This window comes from Panthera tigris, chromosome E2, assembly GCF_018350195.1.
Source record: "Panthera tigris isolate Pti1 chromosome E2, P.tigris_Pti1_mat1.1, whole genome shotgun sequence".
NCBI lineage: Eukaryota > Metazoa > Chordata > Mammalia > Carnivora > Felidae > Panthera > Panthera tigris.
Window position 1 is genome coordinate 57327242 of NC_056674.1, and position 18453 is coordinate 57345694.

General features: G+C 55.6%; 1 protein-coding gene and 1 long non-coding RNA gene across 4 annotated transcripts in view; one reads left to right on the forward strand and one right to left on the reverse strand.

Annotated features, from left to right (window-relative positions):
* Positions 1–14205, forward strand: part of USP10 (ubiquitin specific peptidase 10) — a 69572-nt gene extending 55367 nt beyond the window's left edge. For 2 of the 3 annotated variants that reach the window (XM_042970312.1, XM_042970315.1), the window contains exons 9-14: positions 1649–1748; positions 2535–2712; positions 5564–5729; positions 8737–8881; positions 10011–10076; positions 13172–14205. In XM_042970312.1, coding sequence (XP_042826246.1) covers positions 1649–1748; positions 2535–2712; positions 5564–5729; positions 8737–8881; positions 10011–10076; positions 13172–13359 — 843 coding nt within the window. In that variant the 3' untranslated portion in view covers positions 13360–14205. The remainder of the gene's footprint in view (positions 1–1648; positions 1749–2534; positions 2713–5563; positions 5730–8736; positions 8882–10010; positions 10077–13171) is intronic. The other variant, XM_042970314.1, reaches the window with a different exon arrangement.
* LOC122234346 lies at positions 7061–12964 on the reverse strand. The gene is made up of 2 exons (XR_006212115.1): positions 9221–12964; positions 7061–8049 (listed from the first exon to the last, which is right to left on the reverse strand). It is a non-coding gene; the product is annotated as an uncharacterized LOC122234346 (long non-coding RNA).
* Positions 14206–18453: the final 4248 nt, after the last annotated feature.

The window sequence follows — 18453 nt, forward strand, 5'->3', positions numbered from 1 at the left end:
GCAGTGAAGTTCAGGGGGCGTCCCGTGGCCGAGCCCCACTGACATCCGGCTCCGAGGTTACGTTCGTGGACGGAAGTGTCTTTTCAAGTTAGGTGCATCCTGGCTGTGTTGGGTCCCCCATGCCACCCTCAGGCTTGGTGGTCCGACGGAAGGGCTGTGAGTCACAGCCGTTATCGGAAGGACTCAGAAGCCGTTATCCTCACCATCGGGTTGGGACAGCACGAGGACACAAGGCAAGACGAGACGTCCGGTGTGCGGGAAACCTGGAGACTCGCGTCCTGGTGCGTCAAAGAACGCGCTTCGTTCCTCGGCGTCAGAGTGCGACAGCACGTGGAAAGATGCCGTCTGCTACGGAAGCGCATTGGAGACTCCGTGCCCGGGGTCCCCAAGGGGCCCGTCACATAGGCGTCCTCTGCCCGGCGCAGACCAGAATTCCACACCTGCACAAGGAAAGCGGGTGTTCAGCGTAAACCACGCTGTACGATTCAGGCACGTTCCCTTGTCGGTTCTTGGAGCGGGGGGACCCTCCCCAAATCCCACTTCCCAGATGCCAACCAGGGAGCGACCCGACCCGGCAAGCGCCCCTTCCCGAGAACGTCAGGCCTGCCGCGTTGACCCTCGTGCCTCTGAGCCGCGCCGGTTTCCGCCCTTTGCCGCACACACAGAGCGTGCTCCACGCCCAACGGCTGCCGTCCGTTTGGAGTCCTGTTTGGAGCGGGTGCGCCAGAGGCTGAAAGAAGAAGGGTGCGGAAATCCTCGGTCCCCGCGGTCCTTCTCCAAAGAAGGAAATACGAACTCATCCTGAGACCATAAAACAGATATTTGGCTGTCGCGTGACTCGTCTGGAGATGAATTTGCTGACGTGTGTGCGTAAAAAAAACCGTCAGCGGAGCCTTTGAATCAGGAGAGATTTTCACGTGTGATTTGGGTCCTTTCCCCTGTAGCTGCCCATCGTTGCGAACGGGAGGACCACCCGGGCTCTCCTTCCCGGCCACAGTGTGACCTTTGGCCCCTGGGGTTGTGAGACGAGGGGGCCCTCGTGTCTAGTTGTCCGTCCCTTTCGTGTCCACAGAAGAGCAACTTTTCAATAAGTGTTTTGTTCTAAGGGTAACGTGTATTTATTGTAGAAAATTTCAAAAAGCTGGAAAAAACGTAACGGATGGAAGTTCCTCCTCATCCTACACTTAGACATAAAGGTTGACTTTGCACCCCCACCCCCACCCGTGCCCTCCTCATTCCACCTGTTTCAGCCCACGAAGAAGTCACGCGAAGGGCGCCTGGGGGGGCTCCGTCCGTTAAGCGTCCGGCTTCGGCTCGGGTCACGATCTCACGGTTCGTGGGTTCGAGCCCCGCGTCGGGCTCTGTGCCGACAGCTTGGAGCCTGGGGCCTGCTTCTGATCCTGTGTCTGTCTGTCTGTCTGTCTCTCTCTCTCTCTGCCCCTCCCCCACTCGCGCTCTGTCTCAAAATAAAAACGTAAAAAGAAATTTAAAAAAAAAAAAGAAAAGAAGTCACACGATTTCTGGAAACACTTTACATTAAGTCTTGTTAAAAATTGGAGACCTGGTCTGAATATGCAGGCGCAGTATTCCCCGCAGGCCTTGCGTGGTGATCAGTTAAAATTAACGTGTTCCTATCTGGCCTTTTCAGGGTCGACAAGAAGACGCGGAGGAATATTTAGGTTTCATTCTAAACGGACTTCATGAGGAAATGCTGAACCTGAAGAAACTTCTGTCACCCAATAACCAAAGTAGGTCGTGGTCTGTTTGTGGTCTGTTTGCCACAAAATTGCGCGAGAACATTTCCCCAAGAGTTAATTCTGGACAGATGTCGCGTGTTCGTACACGAAGCCGCTTCTTGCCCAGATCGTTGGCCCTTTGAGTCACTTTCTCACCAGGGCGACTCTGGTTCTCTACACTGCTTACTTTTTATACCACCGAGAATGCTCCCTTTGGGTAAATCAAAGTACATCCAGCACCTCTGCTTTTGTTCCTTCAGCTTTTAATTACGAAAACGATCAAACATACGGAAAAGCTGGGAGAATGGTTTGGTGAATACCCGTGCAGCCGCTGGATTCTGCACCCGTTAACGTCCTGCCGTGCTTTCTCTCTCTGTGTCCCCACGCACGGTGTGTGCGCGCATTTCCTGAGTGACACAAATTAAGTGGGAAGTAACAGTTTAGGTCGCCCCTAAAATGGCCAAAGCACGCATGTCCGGAGACTGAGAGCGCTGTCCCGTGTGACCAAAGCCCCTTAGCACGTGAGGAAGACGGGCCGCGCTCCCGCCGTGCTGCCTGGCTTCCGGTCTGCCTTCACGGCTGTCCGGCTGTCCCAGGAGCGCCGTCCTTGGTGGTTTATGCCAGCAGCATTCAGGTGGGCGTCCGTCCCTGTCGCCTTTGTTCTTTGTGCAGAGCGCGCCTTGGTTTCGCCTTTAAAGCTCACTCCGTGCAGGCGGCTTACGGAGAACCTTTTTTTAGGGAAGCTGTTTCGCTGTCGCTGTTGCCATGAGTGGCCCAAGCGGACTGTCTCCTTTTCAGAACTCACTGTTTCCAACGGACCCAGGAGCCCGTCGGTGCACGAAGACGAGCGGGACGAGCCGGGCGAAGGCAGTGAGGACGAGTGGGAGCAAGTGGGCCCCAGGAGCAAGACTTCAGTCACACGCCAGGCGGAGTTTGTTCAGACCCCGATCACTGGCATTTTTGGCGGACACATCAGGTTTATGCTCTTCCGGAATATACTGTAGTGTGGGCCTCTCTCAGGGTTTTGCCATCTTGCCGAAGGGGGAGGGTGTGAGACGTGTCTGAGGAATTCCGGGCTCGACGCTTTGCCTCGATGCCCCTGTGCCTGCTCTGTCCCCCGCCGTCCCTGCGCCTCTCCTGCCTGGTGCTTTCACTGCTCTCGCCCGGCACCAAGGCCCTTTGGCCCCGGGCACTGCCGCCTGTCCCCCAGGCCCTGCTGCCCTCTTGACTCCTCCCTCCGTCAGCACTCCAGCCGCTCCCAGCTAGGTAGAAAGAGAAAGACTTGTTAAGTTGGCAGGCAGGTTCTGTTAAGAGAAGAAATTCTGTGTCTGGCTGGAGGAATTTTAGGCTCTGGAACCGAGTGAGCTAGGAAGGTGAGGGAGTGTGGAGGGAGACGCGGGGCCTCCTGGAGGGCCTGGGTTCCCTCCTCTGGCCCGGTTCCCGTAAACCAGACGCTCGTTGCTCTTTAATGACCTCCTTCTAGAAGAGTTCTGTCTGAGTGCATTAGAGACAGACATTCGTTGCTGCTTCGATGTGGAACTCAGAAGCGCTGGGCCCGGCTCCAGGGAGGCCCCAGCGTCCAGAGTCCCGAAGGACCCCCCAGAGCAGGGTTTCCTCGCGGACGGCCTGGCGTTGGAACCTACGAGGGGGGTTTCGTAGTGAGACGCAGCCTTTGCTTGTCCCGAATGCCGTGTATCCAGAAGAAGTGACACCCTTTCCGAGGCAGAGGCAGGCAGAGTCGGTTTGGGCTCGCCCTGCCCTACGGCTTAGGTCGAGCCCCCTTCAGCGAGGCAGATACAACCCCCGCACGTCCACTGGCTCCTTCACGGCCCCGGGCGGTGCTGCTGTGCCGCGCCGGATCCAGAAGGATCCAGGAGCCAGTCGTGCCGCCTTGTCCCCTTGTACGAGTCCTTTCTGGGCTCCCCACTGTGCGCTAGAGCCGCTGGGCGGGCCCCTTTCCGTTGTGACGTCTCCACGTCAGCCTTGTGGTCGGGTGTGCCCTGGGGACTGCCGCCCCTGTGACTTGCTGTTGCGGATACGATTCCTTGGGCTGGGCTGTTTCGGGAAGGGAAGCCGGGATCCAGGTCAGGCACGGCACTGAGGAAGGCCGTCTTGTGCCCTTGGCTCTGCGTGAGACCGGCAGCCCGATGTCCGTGCTCTGGGGCCAGCCCAGTGGGCGTGACAGCACCGTGTGTGTGCGCGTAGGGGGAGCGTGCAAGGCTCCTGAGGCCGGTGTACCCCAAGATCTCACGTTTGTTCGAGAATAACCAGCATCCGATTTGGAGGAGTTTCTAGCTCGGCGTGCACGACCCTGCCGGGCAGGACCTCTGGCCTTGGCCTTGGCAGGCTTTTTAAATGTTGAAACGGCTTGTTGATACTTTGGAGAACTAACAAAGGTTGGAATGATCTCTTAAAATTTAGGAACTTCCGTGTGTGTGGTAGCCGTCATGAAGTGTGGTTTTCTTTGCAAATCCACCTTCCTTGGGTGGGTTTTCACTCCCCCTGGAGAAACCGTCACCTTTCTTCACCCTTTTCCCTCCGCCCGTTCGGAGCCTTGAATAAAATCGAGGCCGTTGGAGTCCGGAGGACTGCTTCTTGATTCCACCGCCAGTTTTAACGACCGCCCTCCCCCGTTGCTCTTGGAACCAGGGGAACGGCCGTGGCTCTCGAGTCCGTGCCCTCGGAGGGAGCGCGAAGACGCTTCCTGGTCCGTGTGGCAGGGGAGCGCGTGTGGACGTGAAGCCCAAGGCGGAGGAGCGTTTAGTTCGCTCTTGGGGGCACCTGCCCTGCAAAGCCTGAATCCCCGCGCACCCGTCTGATTCCTTTCGTAAACTGGGTCACTCAGGCTGCAGAAGCAGAATTCTCGTTGCGCGCCTGGAATGTTTCCCTGCCGGGGCTAAATGGGAGATGGGCTGAGCACACAAGGTTTACTCAGAGAAACTCAGAGAAAAATGAAATGAAAAACCAGCTAAGAAAACAAGGTTGAACCGGCACCCTTCTTCTTGAGGGTGGTAGGTAGCCTCGTTTCCTGGAACGTTAGCTTAGTTTTTGTTAGACACACCCTGCTTCTCTTTTGTAAGTCCTTTTTATAGGGGAAAAATGCCATTACAAATATTGTTTGCCTTGGGGTTTCCTCTGTTTTACTAGAACGGCTCTGATACTTTGCGAAGATGAGAAGTGTCAGCGTTTTGAGGCCATGGCAGGATAAGGGCAGTTACTAACTGGTGCATTAAGTAAAGTGTGGCGTGGAGGGGAAGGAATTCGGAAGATGAAGTAGGTTTTCTTCCAGTGTGCTTGCGCTGGGAACGCGATCCGCTGAACTGGTGGGCTTTTGCTTAGAAATACTCAGGAGGTGGTATTCAGCCTGGTTATTGTTATTTTTCTTTTCCCGCCAATAGTTGGTGTCATTTTATTTTATTTTATTTTATTTTATTTTATTTTATTTTATTTTATTTATTTTTCCCTCCTGATTATTTTTTCCCACCAATAGTTGGTGTCATTATTTTATTTTATTTTATTTTATTTATTTTTCCCGCCTGATTATTTTTTCCCAGCAATAGTTGGTGTCATTATTTTTTTTTTCCAGCCTAATTTTTTTTTTCCACCAATAGTTGGTGTCATTATTTTATTTTATTTATTTATTTTTCCCGCCTGCTTATTTTTAAATTCGGTACATCTGTGGCTCTTTTCCCTGTCTGGCCTTCTGAGAGTGGTCCTGAGAAATCTCGTTCCCCGCGTTAATCCCTCTTCTGCTGCTGGATGATCTTGAGGGAAGGCGGGAAGGAGCGCTGTCTCACAGTTGTCTGGTCGTGTCTTCCAACCCGCAGGTCTGTGGTCTACCAGCAGAGTTCCAGAGAATCCGCCACTTTGCAGCCCTTCTTCACGTTGCAGCTGGACATCCAGTCTGACAAGATACGTACGGTCCAGGACGCATTGGAGAGCCTGGTGGCGAGAGAATCTGTCCAAGGTTATACCACAAAGACCAAACAAGAGGTACAGCCATAGTTGGTCTTGAACGTGTGTGCCGAGGCGCTCCGGTCTGGTGGAAAGAGCGCGTGGCGCAAGCGGGTCCGCGCTCTGCCTCTTAGGCCCCTTGCTTCACTGTTCGCACTGAAAGTTTCCACGTGTTTAGAAGGGGACGGCTGAAACAGCTGGTCCTCTCACAACTTCACGTAGCCCAGGGTGACGGTCGTCGGGAGCGTCTGTCCTGAGCTGTGTAACTTTGCTAGTGCGATCGCGGTACGATAAAGTCAGCACCACGTCGAACAGAGGCCGAGCAGCTTCTGACGTCACAAAGCATAATTTCATGAGCTTAGGTAGGCCAGAAAAGAGGTTCCAAACACATCTATTTAGCGTTTGGTTGTAGATCTTCCAGGAGATCAAGAACAATTAGAAAGTAGCTGTTTTCGTGCGTGTTAGTCTTTAATCGGATGTGGAAAGGAGGAAAGTCTTTGAGTCTTCAGTGTTCGGGAGTCAGAGAGGCAGATGGCTTCGTGTGGGGTACCTGTCAGCCGAGCCAGGAGAGAGCTGGAGTGTTTGCTCCCGGAGAGCTTTCTGGTGCCTGGGTTCCAGATGTGCCAGCGGCAGCTGTTTCCACTCCGGGGTTGAGGAGGGTGTCGTCTCCGCTGCCGAGATCGTGCTGGTGATCTCGGGGTTGGTGAATTCAGAGAAACGTGACAGATGGACGCAGGCTGGTTACGGGCGGCACCTGTCTGGACAGCTCGTAGTGTCCCTGGGGAGCGTGACTCGACAAGGCTGTGGTGGCTGAAGGCGCACGGGGAGCAGAGCAGAGGAGCGCCTGGGCGCCTGCGGTTCCCCTGGGGCCTCCCGCCTGGACCGGTCAAGCCTCCTCTTGGGAGATGGGCACCTAGTTTGGCCTGATCTTCCACCGTGTTTTCTGACTTGCTTCCCACGGGCGATTTTGTTTAAAAAAGAAAAGCGGTAGGAGCGAGAGACAGAATCTCGGCGCTTGGCTTAAGTGAATCAGCCGAGTCTGGCGGTGGAACTTAATGAGAGAGAAAGTGGGGATTTGTTTTCGGGAGGTCGGTTGGTGTGGCTGAGCCGCGCACTTGGCTCGTTGTGTGGCAGCCGCGGCTCCAGAGGTGGAGTCGCCGTCCTGCCCACCCCCACCCCCACCCCCACCCCCCAGCGCCTCTCTCGCTCGCTCTCCCGTGGCCACCTGCAGGGCTTGCAGGGGTTGGTGGCCACTCATCCAGCAGACCTCGCCCCCGCCCCCGCCCCCTCACGCGTCTTTTCCTCTCTTGTTTCTGCTGCGGTGACGCGTGCACGTCGGGAGGGTGCAGATGAGATCGAGGTAGAGGGTGTGAGGAGAAAGAAGGTGGTTTATTCCAGATGGCTGGGGGGAGCGGGGAGAAGGACGCAGGAAAAAAGAGGCCCTTTGGCAGAGCCTCGAAGAGGAAGAAGCAACGCGCTGCGTGTCCCGGCTCGGTGATGGCGGTGGCATGTTACCGAGAAGAGCGAAAACTCTCCGAAAAGCAGACGTTTGAGAAAGGGGATCTTGGACGGTTCGTATGGGGCGGGGATATCCGGAAGGAGCAAGTATCACATTTTCTGGAATGTGTTTTCTTTGAACGGACTTCTTAAAATACCGAGTTTGACGTTACTGTGTTTTAAGGTCACGAGATTTATTTTGCTGTGGGACCACTTGACGAAGGCCCGTGGGAAAATAGGACTATAGAAAATACTTGCTGTGCGGAACGGGTCTGGTTTTGTTGCGTGAAGAAAAGTGTGTCAAGTTTGCGTGGAAACCCAAAACACACGGAAGAATTTCCGATTAGCCACTTAGTGAACTGCCCGAAAGTCTGAGGTCAGAGTCCTAGGTCCCTGGCTCGGAGAGCGTCCCAGAGATGCATTCGCCCAGCCCTCGATTCACGCGCGGGGACGCTGGAGTCCTCTTGCCACAATCTCGGTCTCTTGCCGTTGGGCCGTAGCCACGCTTTCCGATCGCTCGCACATCCTCGTCGGGTACGGAGACACCGGGCTCCAGACCCGTGATGAGCATCCAGAGGCGGGTCGGGTGGTTCCCCGCCTGGGATCTGAGCCTGAGTGGGAAGCCGGGCGCCCATTAGGACACCTCTACCCAGATGCACATACGGTCTTCTGAACGTTGCCATACACTTCGCTTCCGCTGTTCTCTTTCCGACGGTCACCCGAACGGGCATTTCTACCAAAAGGATTCTTCATCTAAATACAGGGAGCATCCAACAGTTTATAATTATAAAGAACAGCAAATAAGGGTAATCGGCATTGTTGGCAAGGATGCATTTTTAATGAAGCGCAGCATTCATCGGACCTGTGGAAGCAGATGAGGGACGTGTAAGTTGATAAAACAAACCTGCGAAGCTAATGGTTACAATAGATAGCTTTTGGGTTACGTAGAACACCTAATTCGAGAAACACTTTGGCTTCGGTTTGAGTTCCTAAAAAGCACGCTAATACGTACGTAATGCGAGGTGCCACTGCCGAGTTAGCTGTTAATTTTTGTGCCAGTTTGCCATTAATGTCACAGAACAGGTTTTTGTTTTGTTTCTTTTGAGAGCGAGAGGACGAGCGAGCGAGGGGCAGAGAGAATCTCATGAGGGACAGAGGCGGAGAGAGAGAGAAGCGGGGCTCACCCGATGCGGGCTCGATCTCACAAACCGTGAGAGCGTGACCCGACCGGAAGTCTGATGCTTAACCGACCCCAGAGCAGGGCTTCCTACCGCGGAGTTCACGCTTGGGCCCGCGGAGCCGTGGCGTCCCGTGCCGCCGTGTCTGCAGGCACGTGTGCGCTTTCCCGCGGGGAGTGTGGGTGCGGGTGGCTCTCGCAAGACCTCTTGGAGGGAGGTTAGATCCTCAGACGCTGCCCTGACCCGGCCGAGCGGGGAACGGGGCCGCGGAGCCGCGGGCCGTCGGCTCCCGGAGGGGGTTCTTGGGGGACGGACGTGGCGTCTGCCGCGTGGAGTGAGGGACGCGCGTCCTGCTCTGCTCTGTGCCCTAGGTGGAGATAAGTCGAAGAGTGACTCTGGAGAAGCTCCCTCCCGTGCTCGTGCTGCACCTGAAGCGGTTTGTTTACGAGAAGACCGGCGGGTGCCAGAAGCTCGTCAAGAGCGTCGAGTACCCTGTGGACCTGGAGATCAGCAAAGGTAACGGCCGCGGACGGAGACCGCGTGCGTGGTGCCGGCTCCCCCGGGAGGCTGGGCGCTTGGCGCCCAGCGTTTCTGCGAGATGCCGGAGTCAGGAGGTTCTCTCTCGTGACGGTTTGGTTTTAGATTTCCCGATTTGTAACGGATTTTGATGCTCAAATTGGCACCAGGGTAGCTCTTGAAAGATAAAGGCAAAAAGTGAATAAACCGTATGATCCTACTAGATTGTAAAACCGGAGGAGATTTTGTCCCTTAAGATGAGCATCGTCTTTCTGGATATATCTTATGGATCAGTGGTCCAAAACGGTTTTCTTCATAAACATTAAGAATCGCACGTACCGGCCTGTTAAATGGACTTTTTTAGTGAAGTGAAGGGACGTTTCCCATAGGCCCCTGGGCGTTCCTCCGACCTCCGGTTGCAATGACACGTGTCAGGTTTGTGGCACCCTGTCCGCCCCGAGTCTCCGTCAGGTAACCGGGCCCCCTCAGCTTCGACGCGTTTTGATGAAAGCAGGCTCGTGTTGTCTTGCTTGTTACGCGTGTCTTCGTGTCAGCTGCCACCTTAAGTGCTTTCCAGAAAGAGAAACGAGATAAGCGAGGACCAGAGGCCCTGGCTTGGGTCAAGGGTGGGGGTGGGAGAAGCCGGCGGCTCCCGGCTCCCGGCTCCCGGAAGGGTCCGTCTGCGGGGAGCTGTTCCCGCAGGGGGACAGTGCCTCTTTGGAGGGACCGTCTTACTCTTACATAATGGAACTTTGGCGGCCTCCCTCGCCTGTAAGACGTTCCAACTCTTAGTTTCCCCGGGCCATTTTGTTTCTAAGTGGGCGGCTTTCTTTTCCGTTCTTTAGCATGTCTCCTTTTAAGGGGTTTCTGGCATGAGCTTAACAGGCTCAGTGTATTTCTCCTGTTTCTTAACGGACCGGCTGCCGGGTCCGGGCGCTCCCGCGTCGCACAGCCGGTTTCCCTCCTGGACAGCGCTTGCGCCCAGGGAGGCCTGGAGTTTGTTTTGTTTTCCTGGTCTGCCAGGGGGCGCATGTGAGCGGGGCTGTCGGCACCTCTTCGTCTCTGTCACCCTGAGCCTTTCTATAAGTGCTTTTTTATAGATTGCAGCTGTTGATATTTTGTTTTTCAGAACTGCTTTCTCCAGGGGTTAAAAATAAGAATTTTAAATGCCACAGAACCTATAGGCTATTTGCAGGTAAGTAAATCTGTACGTTATTTACTTATTAAAGCACTGATAAAGAGGTTTAATACCCAGGCCCGATTTTGCCACAATACCACTTCGCATAGAGAAGAGTGTCTCTGCTGGTAACCCCTGGAGTCTATAAGGGGACTCTGTTTTCTTTTGAAAATGTGCGTTTGACCTGACATTGGTGCTTGGATTTGACAGAATATCCTTTTGGCTCTAAGCTGAATCCGTCTCGAGACCTTGTTTAACATCAGTTCTGTCCGTGAGTCAGAGGATCGGGTCGGAGGCCGCCTGCCGGGCTAGCGGTTTGCAGACGGGACCTTTCCTGCTGCGGTTGTGGCCCCTGCGCGGGGACGGTGGCGCCCGGGGGGCTGGGTCCCCGAGACCCCTGTTCTCTGGGCCCAGAGCTTCCTGCGGCACCAGTTTGTCTAATACTGTCTGTCCGTCCTTCCGCTCCTCCTTCCTCTTTTGTAGCCAGAGTCTTCTGGGCCTTTGAGGCTCTGTACTCCTGCTGGTTACTGTTTGCAACAGCCGCGTGTGCTTTCTGGCCGTTTTTACCAGCATTTCCTAGCTTCTTCGTTACCCTTCCTTTGTGTTGGCCTTGCTCAGTCTGCGTGTAATTTAAACTAAGTTCCCATTTACTGACACGTGTTTAGTGAACCTTTCTACTCGGTGCCTTTTTCGTGGTATCTCATTTATTCCTCACAGCTGTCCTGCGAGGCAGGTGGTGGTGTCCCCATTTTACAAGACAAGAAACCCAAATTCTTGTTTGGGACACACGCCCCGCTCTGGCCCGCAGTGGCGTGGTTGGTCTTCACCCTCCTACCCTCCTCCGTCCGTCCGTCCTGCCTGTTTAGAAAGTTGGTTGGCCCCCGATGAGCGGGTCAGGTCCCCGTGCGACACCAGGAGGGCTTGGGCCCGGTCACCTTGCTCTTCCTGCCAGGCTGTGCCTTTGACTTTCTCTTCTCCCCCACGTCAGCCGATCACAGCCCCTCCCCAGGCAGCGGGGCCCTGTGCTCCTGCGGTGTCCCCAGCCCTTTCCAGCCCTGCCTTGTCATGGAAACTGTGCCACCTGCCTCTGGGACCAGAGAGGCCCTAGGGGCCGGCCCGAGTCCGGAGCTGGGCCCCGAGGCCCCAGGGGGAGATGAAGGTCAGCCCTGCCATCTCCCTGCTGCCCTCCCCGCCTGCGGCCGCTGCAGGGGGAGGCCGCCGACCTGGAGCAAGGACAGGAATCCCTGTCTCTCCTGCTCGGGGAGCCCCGGTGTGGTCCCGCTCTGCCTGGGGCTCCCCTGCGTTCCCAAATCCTCTCACGGCTTCTCACTTCAGAAATAAGGGCACTAGATTGGATCAGTTGGACTTTCCCGGTCTGCCAGGAATGGAAGGAAGCACTTTGCACAAATGGTTCTGACTGCGGGACCCGGAGAGCACGTTCGAGAAGTGCTGGCCGGTCCCATTCAGTCAGGGGGACTCGCCTGGAGCCCTGACGTGCCGTGTCAGCCCCCCGGGTGCTGCTGAGGGAACCACAACGCGTGTGGGGTGCTTTCTCTTGAAGTGTTAGAACGGGAGGGGCCTGCAGGAAACACAAACCCACAGCTCCTTAAATCCCACTGACTTGGTCACTCGATCAAAACTCTTGCCCAGGACGTGTCTTGGAGGTGAGCATCCAGGACGAACGCCCTAAAGTGGGTTTGGGGTCTGGGGGACGGGCCATGTCAAGCCTCTTCCACGTCCTCGGTGGCCTTTGGATGGGTGCGACCTGCCGTGTGTGCCGATCCCACCGCTGGTGTCCTGCCGGGGCCTCCTGCAGTCTTCTGTCCCCAGGGCACCAGTCGTGTTTTGTCACGTGGCTGGCAAGGGCGTCCCCTGCGCCTCCAGCACGGAGGCTCCTTTGCCGGGGGGACTGTCCTCTCACCAGCCACGACCTCGGCCACGGGTCCGGACAGGGTCGTCCCTCCCGTGGAGTGACCGCTGCCGCCAAGGCCCGGCCACCTTGCCACCAGCCGAGTCTTGTTCCTCTGCACCGGTGGTGGCACGAGCTCGCCCGGCCGCCTTGCCAGCCCCCTGTCCTCGGAGGCGTCTCCCTCCCCCGGGCTCCTGCCTGCGGCCGGGCCCTCCTCCCCCTCGTGGAGGGAAGATGGGTGGGGGGGGGGGGCGGGCGGGCCTTGGTGTCTTCAGGGGACTTCACTGCGTCTTCCAGTGGTTGGTTGTCTTTGTTTTAGGCCTTTGACCAAAGGCTTCTTGATTGGATTACAGAATTTTTTCAAGTGAAAAGCTTCGTTTAAGCATAAAAGAAGAAAGCGTAAAGCCCTTTCGGTGGGGACGCCACCCGTTCCGCCCACATGACAGTCCTGCTCTCTGTCCCTCTTGGGGCCGGCGCGGTCACTCGTTGTGATGACAGTCACAGAAAACCTAGAACTGTCCGTTTTCCACCTAACACCGGCATATTCCTACATCGCCGTGCTGTCTCAGCCTGTTCCTCTTCCTGTGCACGGCTCTTGACGTTTCCTTGCTTTTTCCCTCTTACCGAGTCTTTGTCGGAGGTTCAGATGATCTCTTTAGAACCGTCTAGAAGGGGATGGGCTGGATCGAGAGCATGAGCGTTTGGGGGTCCGGGTGGCATTTCTGGAGGTCGGTCAGTGCTAGCGGTTCCGTGGGGGCTGGGAGGGGGCGGGGTCTTTGGCGCTACGTCCGCGTGCGCGTGCTCGCTTCAGCGGTGGGCCGTCCTCGCGCGGAGGGCTGGCGTGTGGGACAGCGACTCCTCCGCGAGGCCTTGAACGTCCCGAGTGTGTCGTTAAGGCGTCCGTGTGTGACTTACTTTCTCGCGCGTCGCTGAGGGTTTTGGATTACATGACGTTGCTTTGTGTGGTGGCATCTCTGCCCCACGCGTGCCTCGGAAAGGTGTGTCCCGCGAGGCGGCTCCGTGGGGGGGGGGGGGAGGGCGGGGGGGTCAGGCGGGCGTGGGGGGCGTGGCGCGTGTGGGGGCGTGGCGCGTGTGGGGGCGTGGCGCGTGTGGGGGCGTGGCGCGCGTGGGGGCGTGGCGCCGTGGGGGGCGTGGCGGGCTGCCCCGCCCCGCCTGTCTCACGGGCGCCCGGCCTCTCTTGCAGTGGTCTACCATCACGGCAGCAGCGCGACGGGCGGCCACTACACCACGGACGTCTTCCAGATCGGTCTGAACGGCTGGCTGCGCATCGATGACCAGACGGTCAAGGTGGTGAACCAGTACCAGGTGGTGAAGCCCACTGCCGAACGCACAGCCTACCTCCTGTATTACCGCCGCGTGGACCTGCTGTAGCCGCCTGCGCGCCGTGTGCCCGCCGCCCGCTTGCAGACGCCGACTCCCTCTGACTTCCTTCCCGTCTTTAGTGGCTCTCTAGGGGGAGCCTCTTCGTCCCTGGCAGAACGGGCTAGAACGGAGAGCAGACGCCTCGGGGCTTGTGCGCAACAGTTCACGTTGACGCCTGCCTTCCAGATCCGAATCATTTGGTTGAAACGCACTGTCACTCGATTTGAGAAAATACACAGAACCCGTGTTTCTGAAATAATGCCGATTCCTGAGTGAGAAGGGGGAACTTGCATTCGATTCGCAGTCTAATTGCTTAGTAGAATAAATCCTGCACCAGCGACACTTGTAAATTTGTGAAAATGAATTTTATCTTTCCTTAAGGAGTAAATTTTTTAATCCGTCACACTTTCCTTCCCCACCCTCTAGTTTTTGATAAACGATAAAAACGAGCCAGTTATCAGAGGAGACATAGTTCTTACTTTTAAAAGAAACATAAGTACGAAAAATAAGTTGCTGGTTCCTCACCGGAAAGATACGTGTTAGTAATCGTGCGATGAAAAGCTGCTTCCGTATGCATTGCAGATCAGATACCCGGAGTTAAGACGTTAGCCCACGTAGGTGGGTGGTTGTAAACTTTATCGCCATTAAAAGATTTCACGTTGCATTCATGCTTCTGTGTACACATAATGAAAAATGGGCAAAATCATGACGACGGATCTTTCCTTCAGTCGCTCTGTTAAATTCTGCCGTCTGCTCTTCTGTGATGCTGCGTCTCTAATTGTACACAGTTTAGTGATCTCTAGGACTACAGAAGTTGTCCCCCACCAATAAAAATCACAAAGTTGGTTTAAAGCTGTGCACGGTGTTTCTTTGCTCTCGCCACTTCCGGTCGCCGGCGCTCCCGTGGGCCCGCGGGCTCCCCCAGAATCACGGCGGGCCCTCCAGCCAGCCGAACCAAGGCTCGGGTCGTGCCCGCTTAGTGTCGCCAACGCCACTAACTAGCGATTTGGGGGGATGGAGTTTTTGAATCTTCCGATAGCAGAAAAGGGAGGTGACTCTCCTCCGTTCCTTGTTCCTGTCCCCAGCGCAGTCAGCATCCCCAGAGCAGTGGGCTTACGTCACGCACGGCTGAACACCGTGCTGCTGGGGCATCTTAGCACTTCGGACACCGCCCTTGGGTTGGGGACAGGAAGCCCTTCCCGGGCAGAAGAGACGGAGGAGAGTTCACGTGGGGGTCAGGCCACCCGCAGTGGCTCTCGTGCCTCTGGTGTCCCGCTTCCAGCCCGTGCAGACCATTCATGGTAATGAACTGGGATCCCCGGACAAGCCAGCCAGCTTACGTGGTCACGGCCTCGCCCCCGAGCTCTTCCTTGTGGCAGCCGGTGGTCCTGAGCCTAGCCGTGTGCCGCTCGGGCTCCGAGCTTAGTTTTCACGGAGCCCACTCACCTGTCGCCACCCTATCCTGATTTGCTTGGCCGACCTACAAGTTATGGTTCGGTTTTCATTGAAACAGACCCTTCTCAGGAGCATATGGTGTTTGGAGTCCACATTCCCTCTGGGGAGGCGACCCACCCCCCTCCCCGCCAACACTGCCCCAGCCGGGGACCAACTGGAGCTGTGTCACAGAGCTTGTCATCGAGCTCTGTGCTGTGATACCGTGACCCGGGTCACGTCCTCGCTCGCGAATGGCTTCTCCGTCCTGACGCACACCAACTTCCGAGCACTGCTGCCCGTGCCCCCCAGCAGGGCGAGGGTCTCTGTCGCCGGACTGTCCCCGTCCCCTGTGAGCCAGACTGAGTGCCCTCTCAAGGACGAGGCCCTCTGGTCTGAGAATGCCTTTTCATAGGCCTCTGGAGGTGAAACAGTGCCTTGCTGGCACCTGTTTTCCTGTGTGTTTAGATGAGACCACGCCCCCCCAAATAGCGTTCGGGGGTTTCTGTATGATCTTTACGCTGCTAAGGTACGGATTTCGTCAAGCCCAACATCTTTGGGAGGTGACCGCGAGGTATCACGGAACTTTGTTTGGAAGGTCTCCAGTCTCTCTCTCAAGCGCGGTGGACGTGAGTTGGTCCCGCGGGGCCTTGGGTGTCTTAGTCAGTGTAGGATGGGTTCTTGACGTTGCTGTTCCCCAGGGGACACCGGACTTCCCGGTACAGCCGTCCGACGGCCAGCGAAGGTCTCCTCCTGGCCTTTGGGTCCGTATGTCATTTGTTTGGAAGATGGACTCCAGCTCTGTAGGAAAGAGAGAACACCTGCCTTCCCTGATTGTGTGTGTGTGTGTGTGTGTGTGTGTGTGTGTGTGAGAGAGAGAGAGAGAGACACACAGATGGAGCTTCCCAGTTTCCTTCGCTTAAAAAACGGACCCGCACACCCAGCGAAAGACAGAGGGGTAAACTCACCAAGGGAGAGGACGCAGAGTAAGAAGTCAGCCCGGAATCAAGAGTTCTCATGTTGCCCCTGGTTAGAGAACAAGGTCGTTCTAGCAAATCCAACGTTTTCCAGGGTCCCAAGTGGATCGTTAGCCGTGGGGTCTGTGTTCTTCAGATTTTGAACTCTGGGTTCAGTATTTAGTGCTGCCGCGTTAGTGTTTTCGTAAGTTTTGTAGACCGTTTCCCTGGTTTTAGGTCATTTACACTTCGAGCTTGGCCCGTTAACCTTGGTGCGAGGGGCGTCGATTCTGTGATTTTCCTTTGTCAGCATGTGACACGTCTTTCTAGGGGGCCTTTTAAGCCTCTCTGCGTACTGGGGGGGGGGGGTCGTGGGAAGCGTATCACAGGGAGATGTGTCATTGATGTGTGAATGGTCACTAACAAGATATGGACGTTCTCCTACAGGGAACGATGTCACGAAACTCACCTGCTTGGAATGTGTGCCCAGCAGCCAAGAAAGCGGGTTCCGTTCAGAACGGAAGGTGGTGGTCCTCTCGTTGTCCCGCGTGGTACATGGGCCAGCGGCCCGAGTGGCTCGTGGCAGCGTCCCGCTCTCATTTCTCAGCGTCACCAGTCGCATCCTCATGGTCTGACTCGTGGGCACCACGAGCAGAAACTTTGTGATCAACACACGCGCCCTCTTACGCCTTTCTCTGAGCGGAAATGCCTGTTTATCGCTCTCTCGGGCTGTTTGCACTTGGCCAGGATGCCTGGTTACGAGGCCGAGATTGCAGTCAAAGTCAGACGCTTTGGATGAACGCAGTCAGCCTGCGGGTTTCGCACCGCACAGCCTCCAGACCAGCTTGCACCGTTAGTAAGTTGTGCCGCTGAGGACGCGTCCATCTAATGGTCTGTTTGGTCCATCAGGACAGATGGAAGAGATGGACCTTTTCTGTCACTGCGCCGGCTCGGTGACTGTCCCCAGGGAGACCATGCCCCTAAAACAGTGTCCAGGAGGACCACCTGTTCACAGCCAGCTGTACACGTGGGGTGATTTTCATTTATTACTTATTAACGTATTTTTTTAATTTTTTTTTTTTGAATTTATTTTTGACAGAGACAGAACGCGAGTGAGGGAGGGGCAGAGAGAGAGGGAGACACAGAATCCGAAGCAGGCTCCAGGCTCCGAGCCGTCAGCACAAAGCCCGACGCGGGGCTCGAACTCACGAACCGCGAGATCGTGACCTGAGCCGAAGTCGGACGCTCAACCGACTGAGCCCCCACCAGGCGCCCCGAGGTGATTTTCATTGAAAACCAGTCAAGTACATCGCCAAGCAGGCCTGCCTTTTCTTCAGCAGGCTTCCAAGGATCCGTTTATTGTTTGCGTAAGTGTTGGTATTCCTCTTCTGAACTAACCATTCCCGTCTTATTTATATCTTTTGGAGAAAAATGTATTTCCTTGGAAAAAGGACATTCGCTTCACAGCCCGTCACCCATAGGGTGACGTTTGTTCTTTTAAGGGGCAAACGATGAACCAGCCAACACGCATTGGGCCCCGTCAGGCAGTCGCTCGGTCTCTGGTCTGGCGCCCCCGCTCCCACGGGAAGGGCGCGTCGCTGTGGGTTGAGCAGGGGCTTCCCCCGGACGGCGCGTACTGCCCATGCCTCCCCGTTACACACATTTTGTTCCTCAGACCTGGTTGTGTCTCCTGCACCCTGATTGTGGCTGAGATCACTTGCTAACAGGCCCTGATTTGCTGAACACAAGAGGGTTTTATCAGGTGACCTTGCCTTGGAGACAACCAGCAAGTAATGAGCTTAAGCTTTTTATGTATTTTTTATTTTCTTTTTTGAGTTTATATCTTTATTTTGAGAGAGAGGGAGAGTGCACGGTCACCTGCACAAGCGGGCGGAGGGGCGGGGTGGGGGGAGAGAACCGCATTCAAGGTCCTGACGCTTTTGACCTTAGGACTCCACGCCGAGTGATCGTGTTGATGTTCTGTCTGTTTACGAGCCCCGCTTTCTCATGGTTGACTCTCGAAGAGCTTGCCGTTTATTTGTTGGCAAAGTTTCTTGTGTGTTTTCTAACAAGTAAAATATTAGGGTGGCTTTGTTTATTCTGCATGAAACCAACGAAACGCAAGCCTGTGTGTGTGCATTTGCAGAGTTCCCGGACGGACCTTGGGGAGCGTGCACGTCGTTCTCGGCACAACCGAGATATCCTTGGGAACCGGGTAAACCTCAACGCTGTGTTTTTGTTTTGCCTTTTTGTTTTTTTTTAATACAGGCTTTTTTTTTTTCTCTCCCTCTTTACGTATTTCAGCGCCTCCAGAGTGAGTTTTGGTCTATGTTGTGCAGCCGTCTGCGTGGTTTTCTGGGTTCGGCATCACCCAGGGATTCCGAGGTTGGGTCTGGTGAACTGCCCTTGGGTTTCCCGCCTGTCCTTCAAAGAAAGCAAACCTCTTCATGTAGTTTTAGAGAATTTGGGGATTCTTTATGTGACGTAAGAAAAAGTTACTCTTCCGCTTTTAAAAAAAGATTTGACGGGCGCCTGGGTGGCTCAGCTGGTTAAGCGTCCGACTCTCGATTTCAGCTCCGGGCGTGATCTCACAGCCGTGAGATCGATCCCTGTGTCGGGTTCCATGCTCGGCATGGGGCCTGCTTGGGACTCTCTCCCTCTCCCTCTGCCCCTCCCCTGCTCACACTTGCACACGCACACTGCCTCAAAAAAAAAA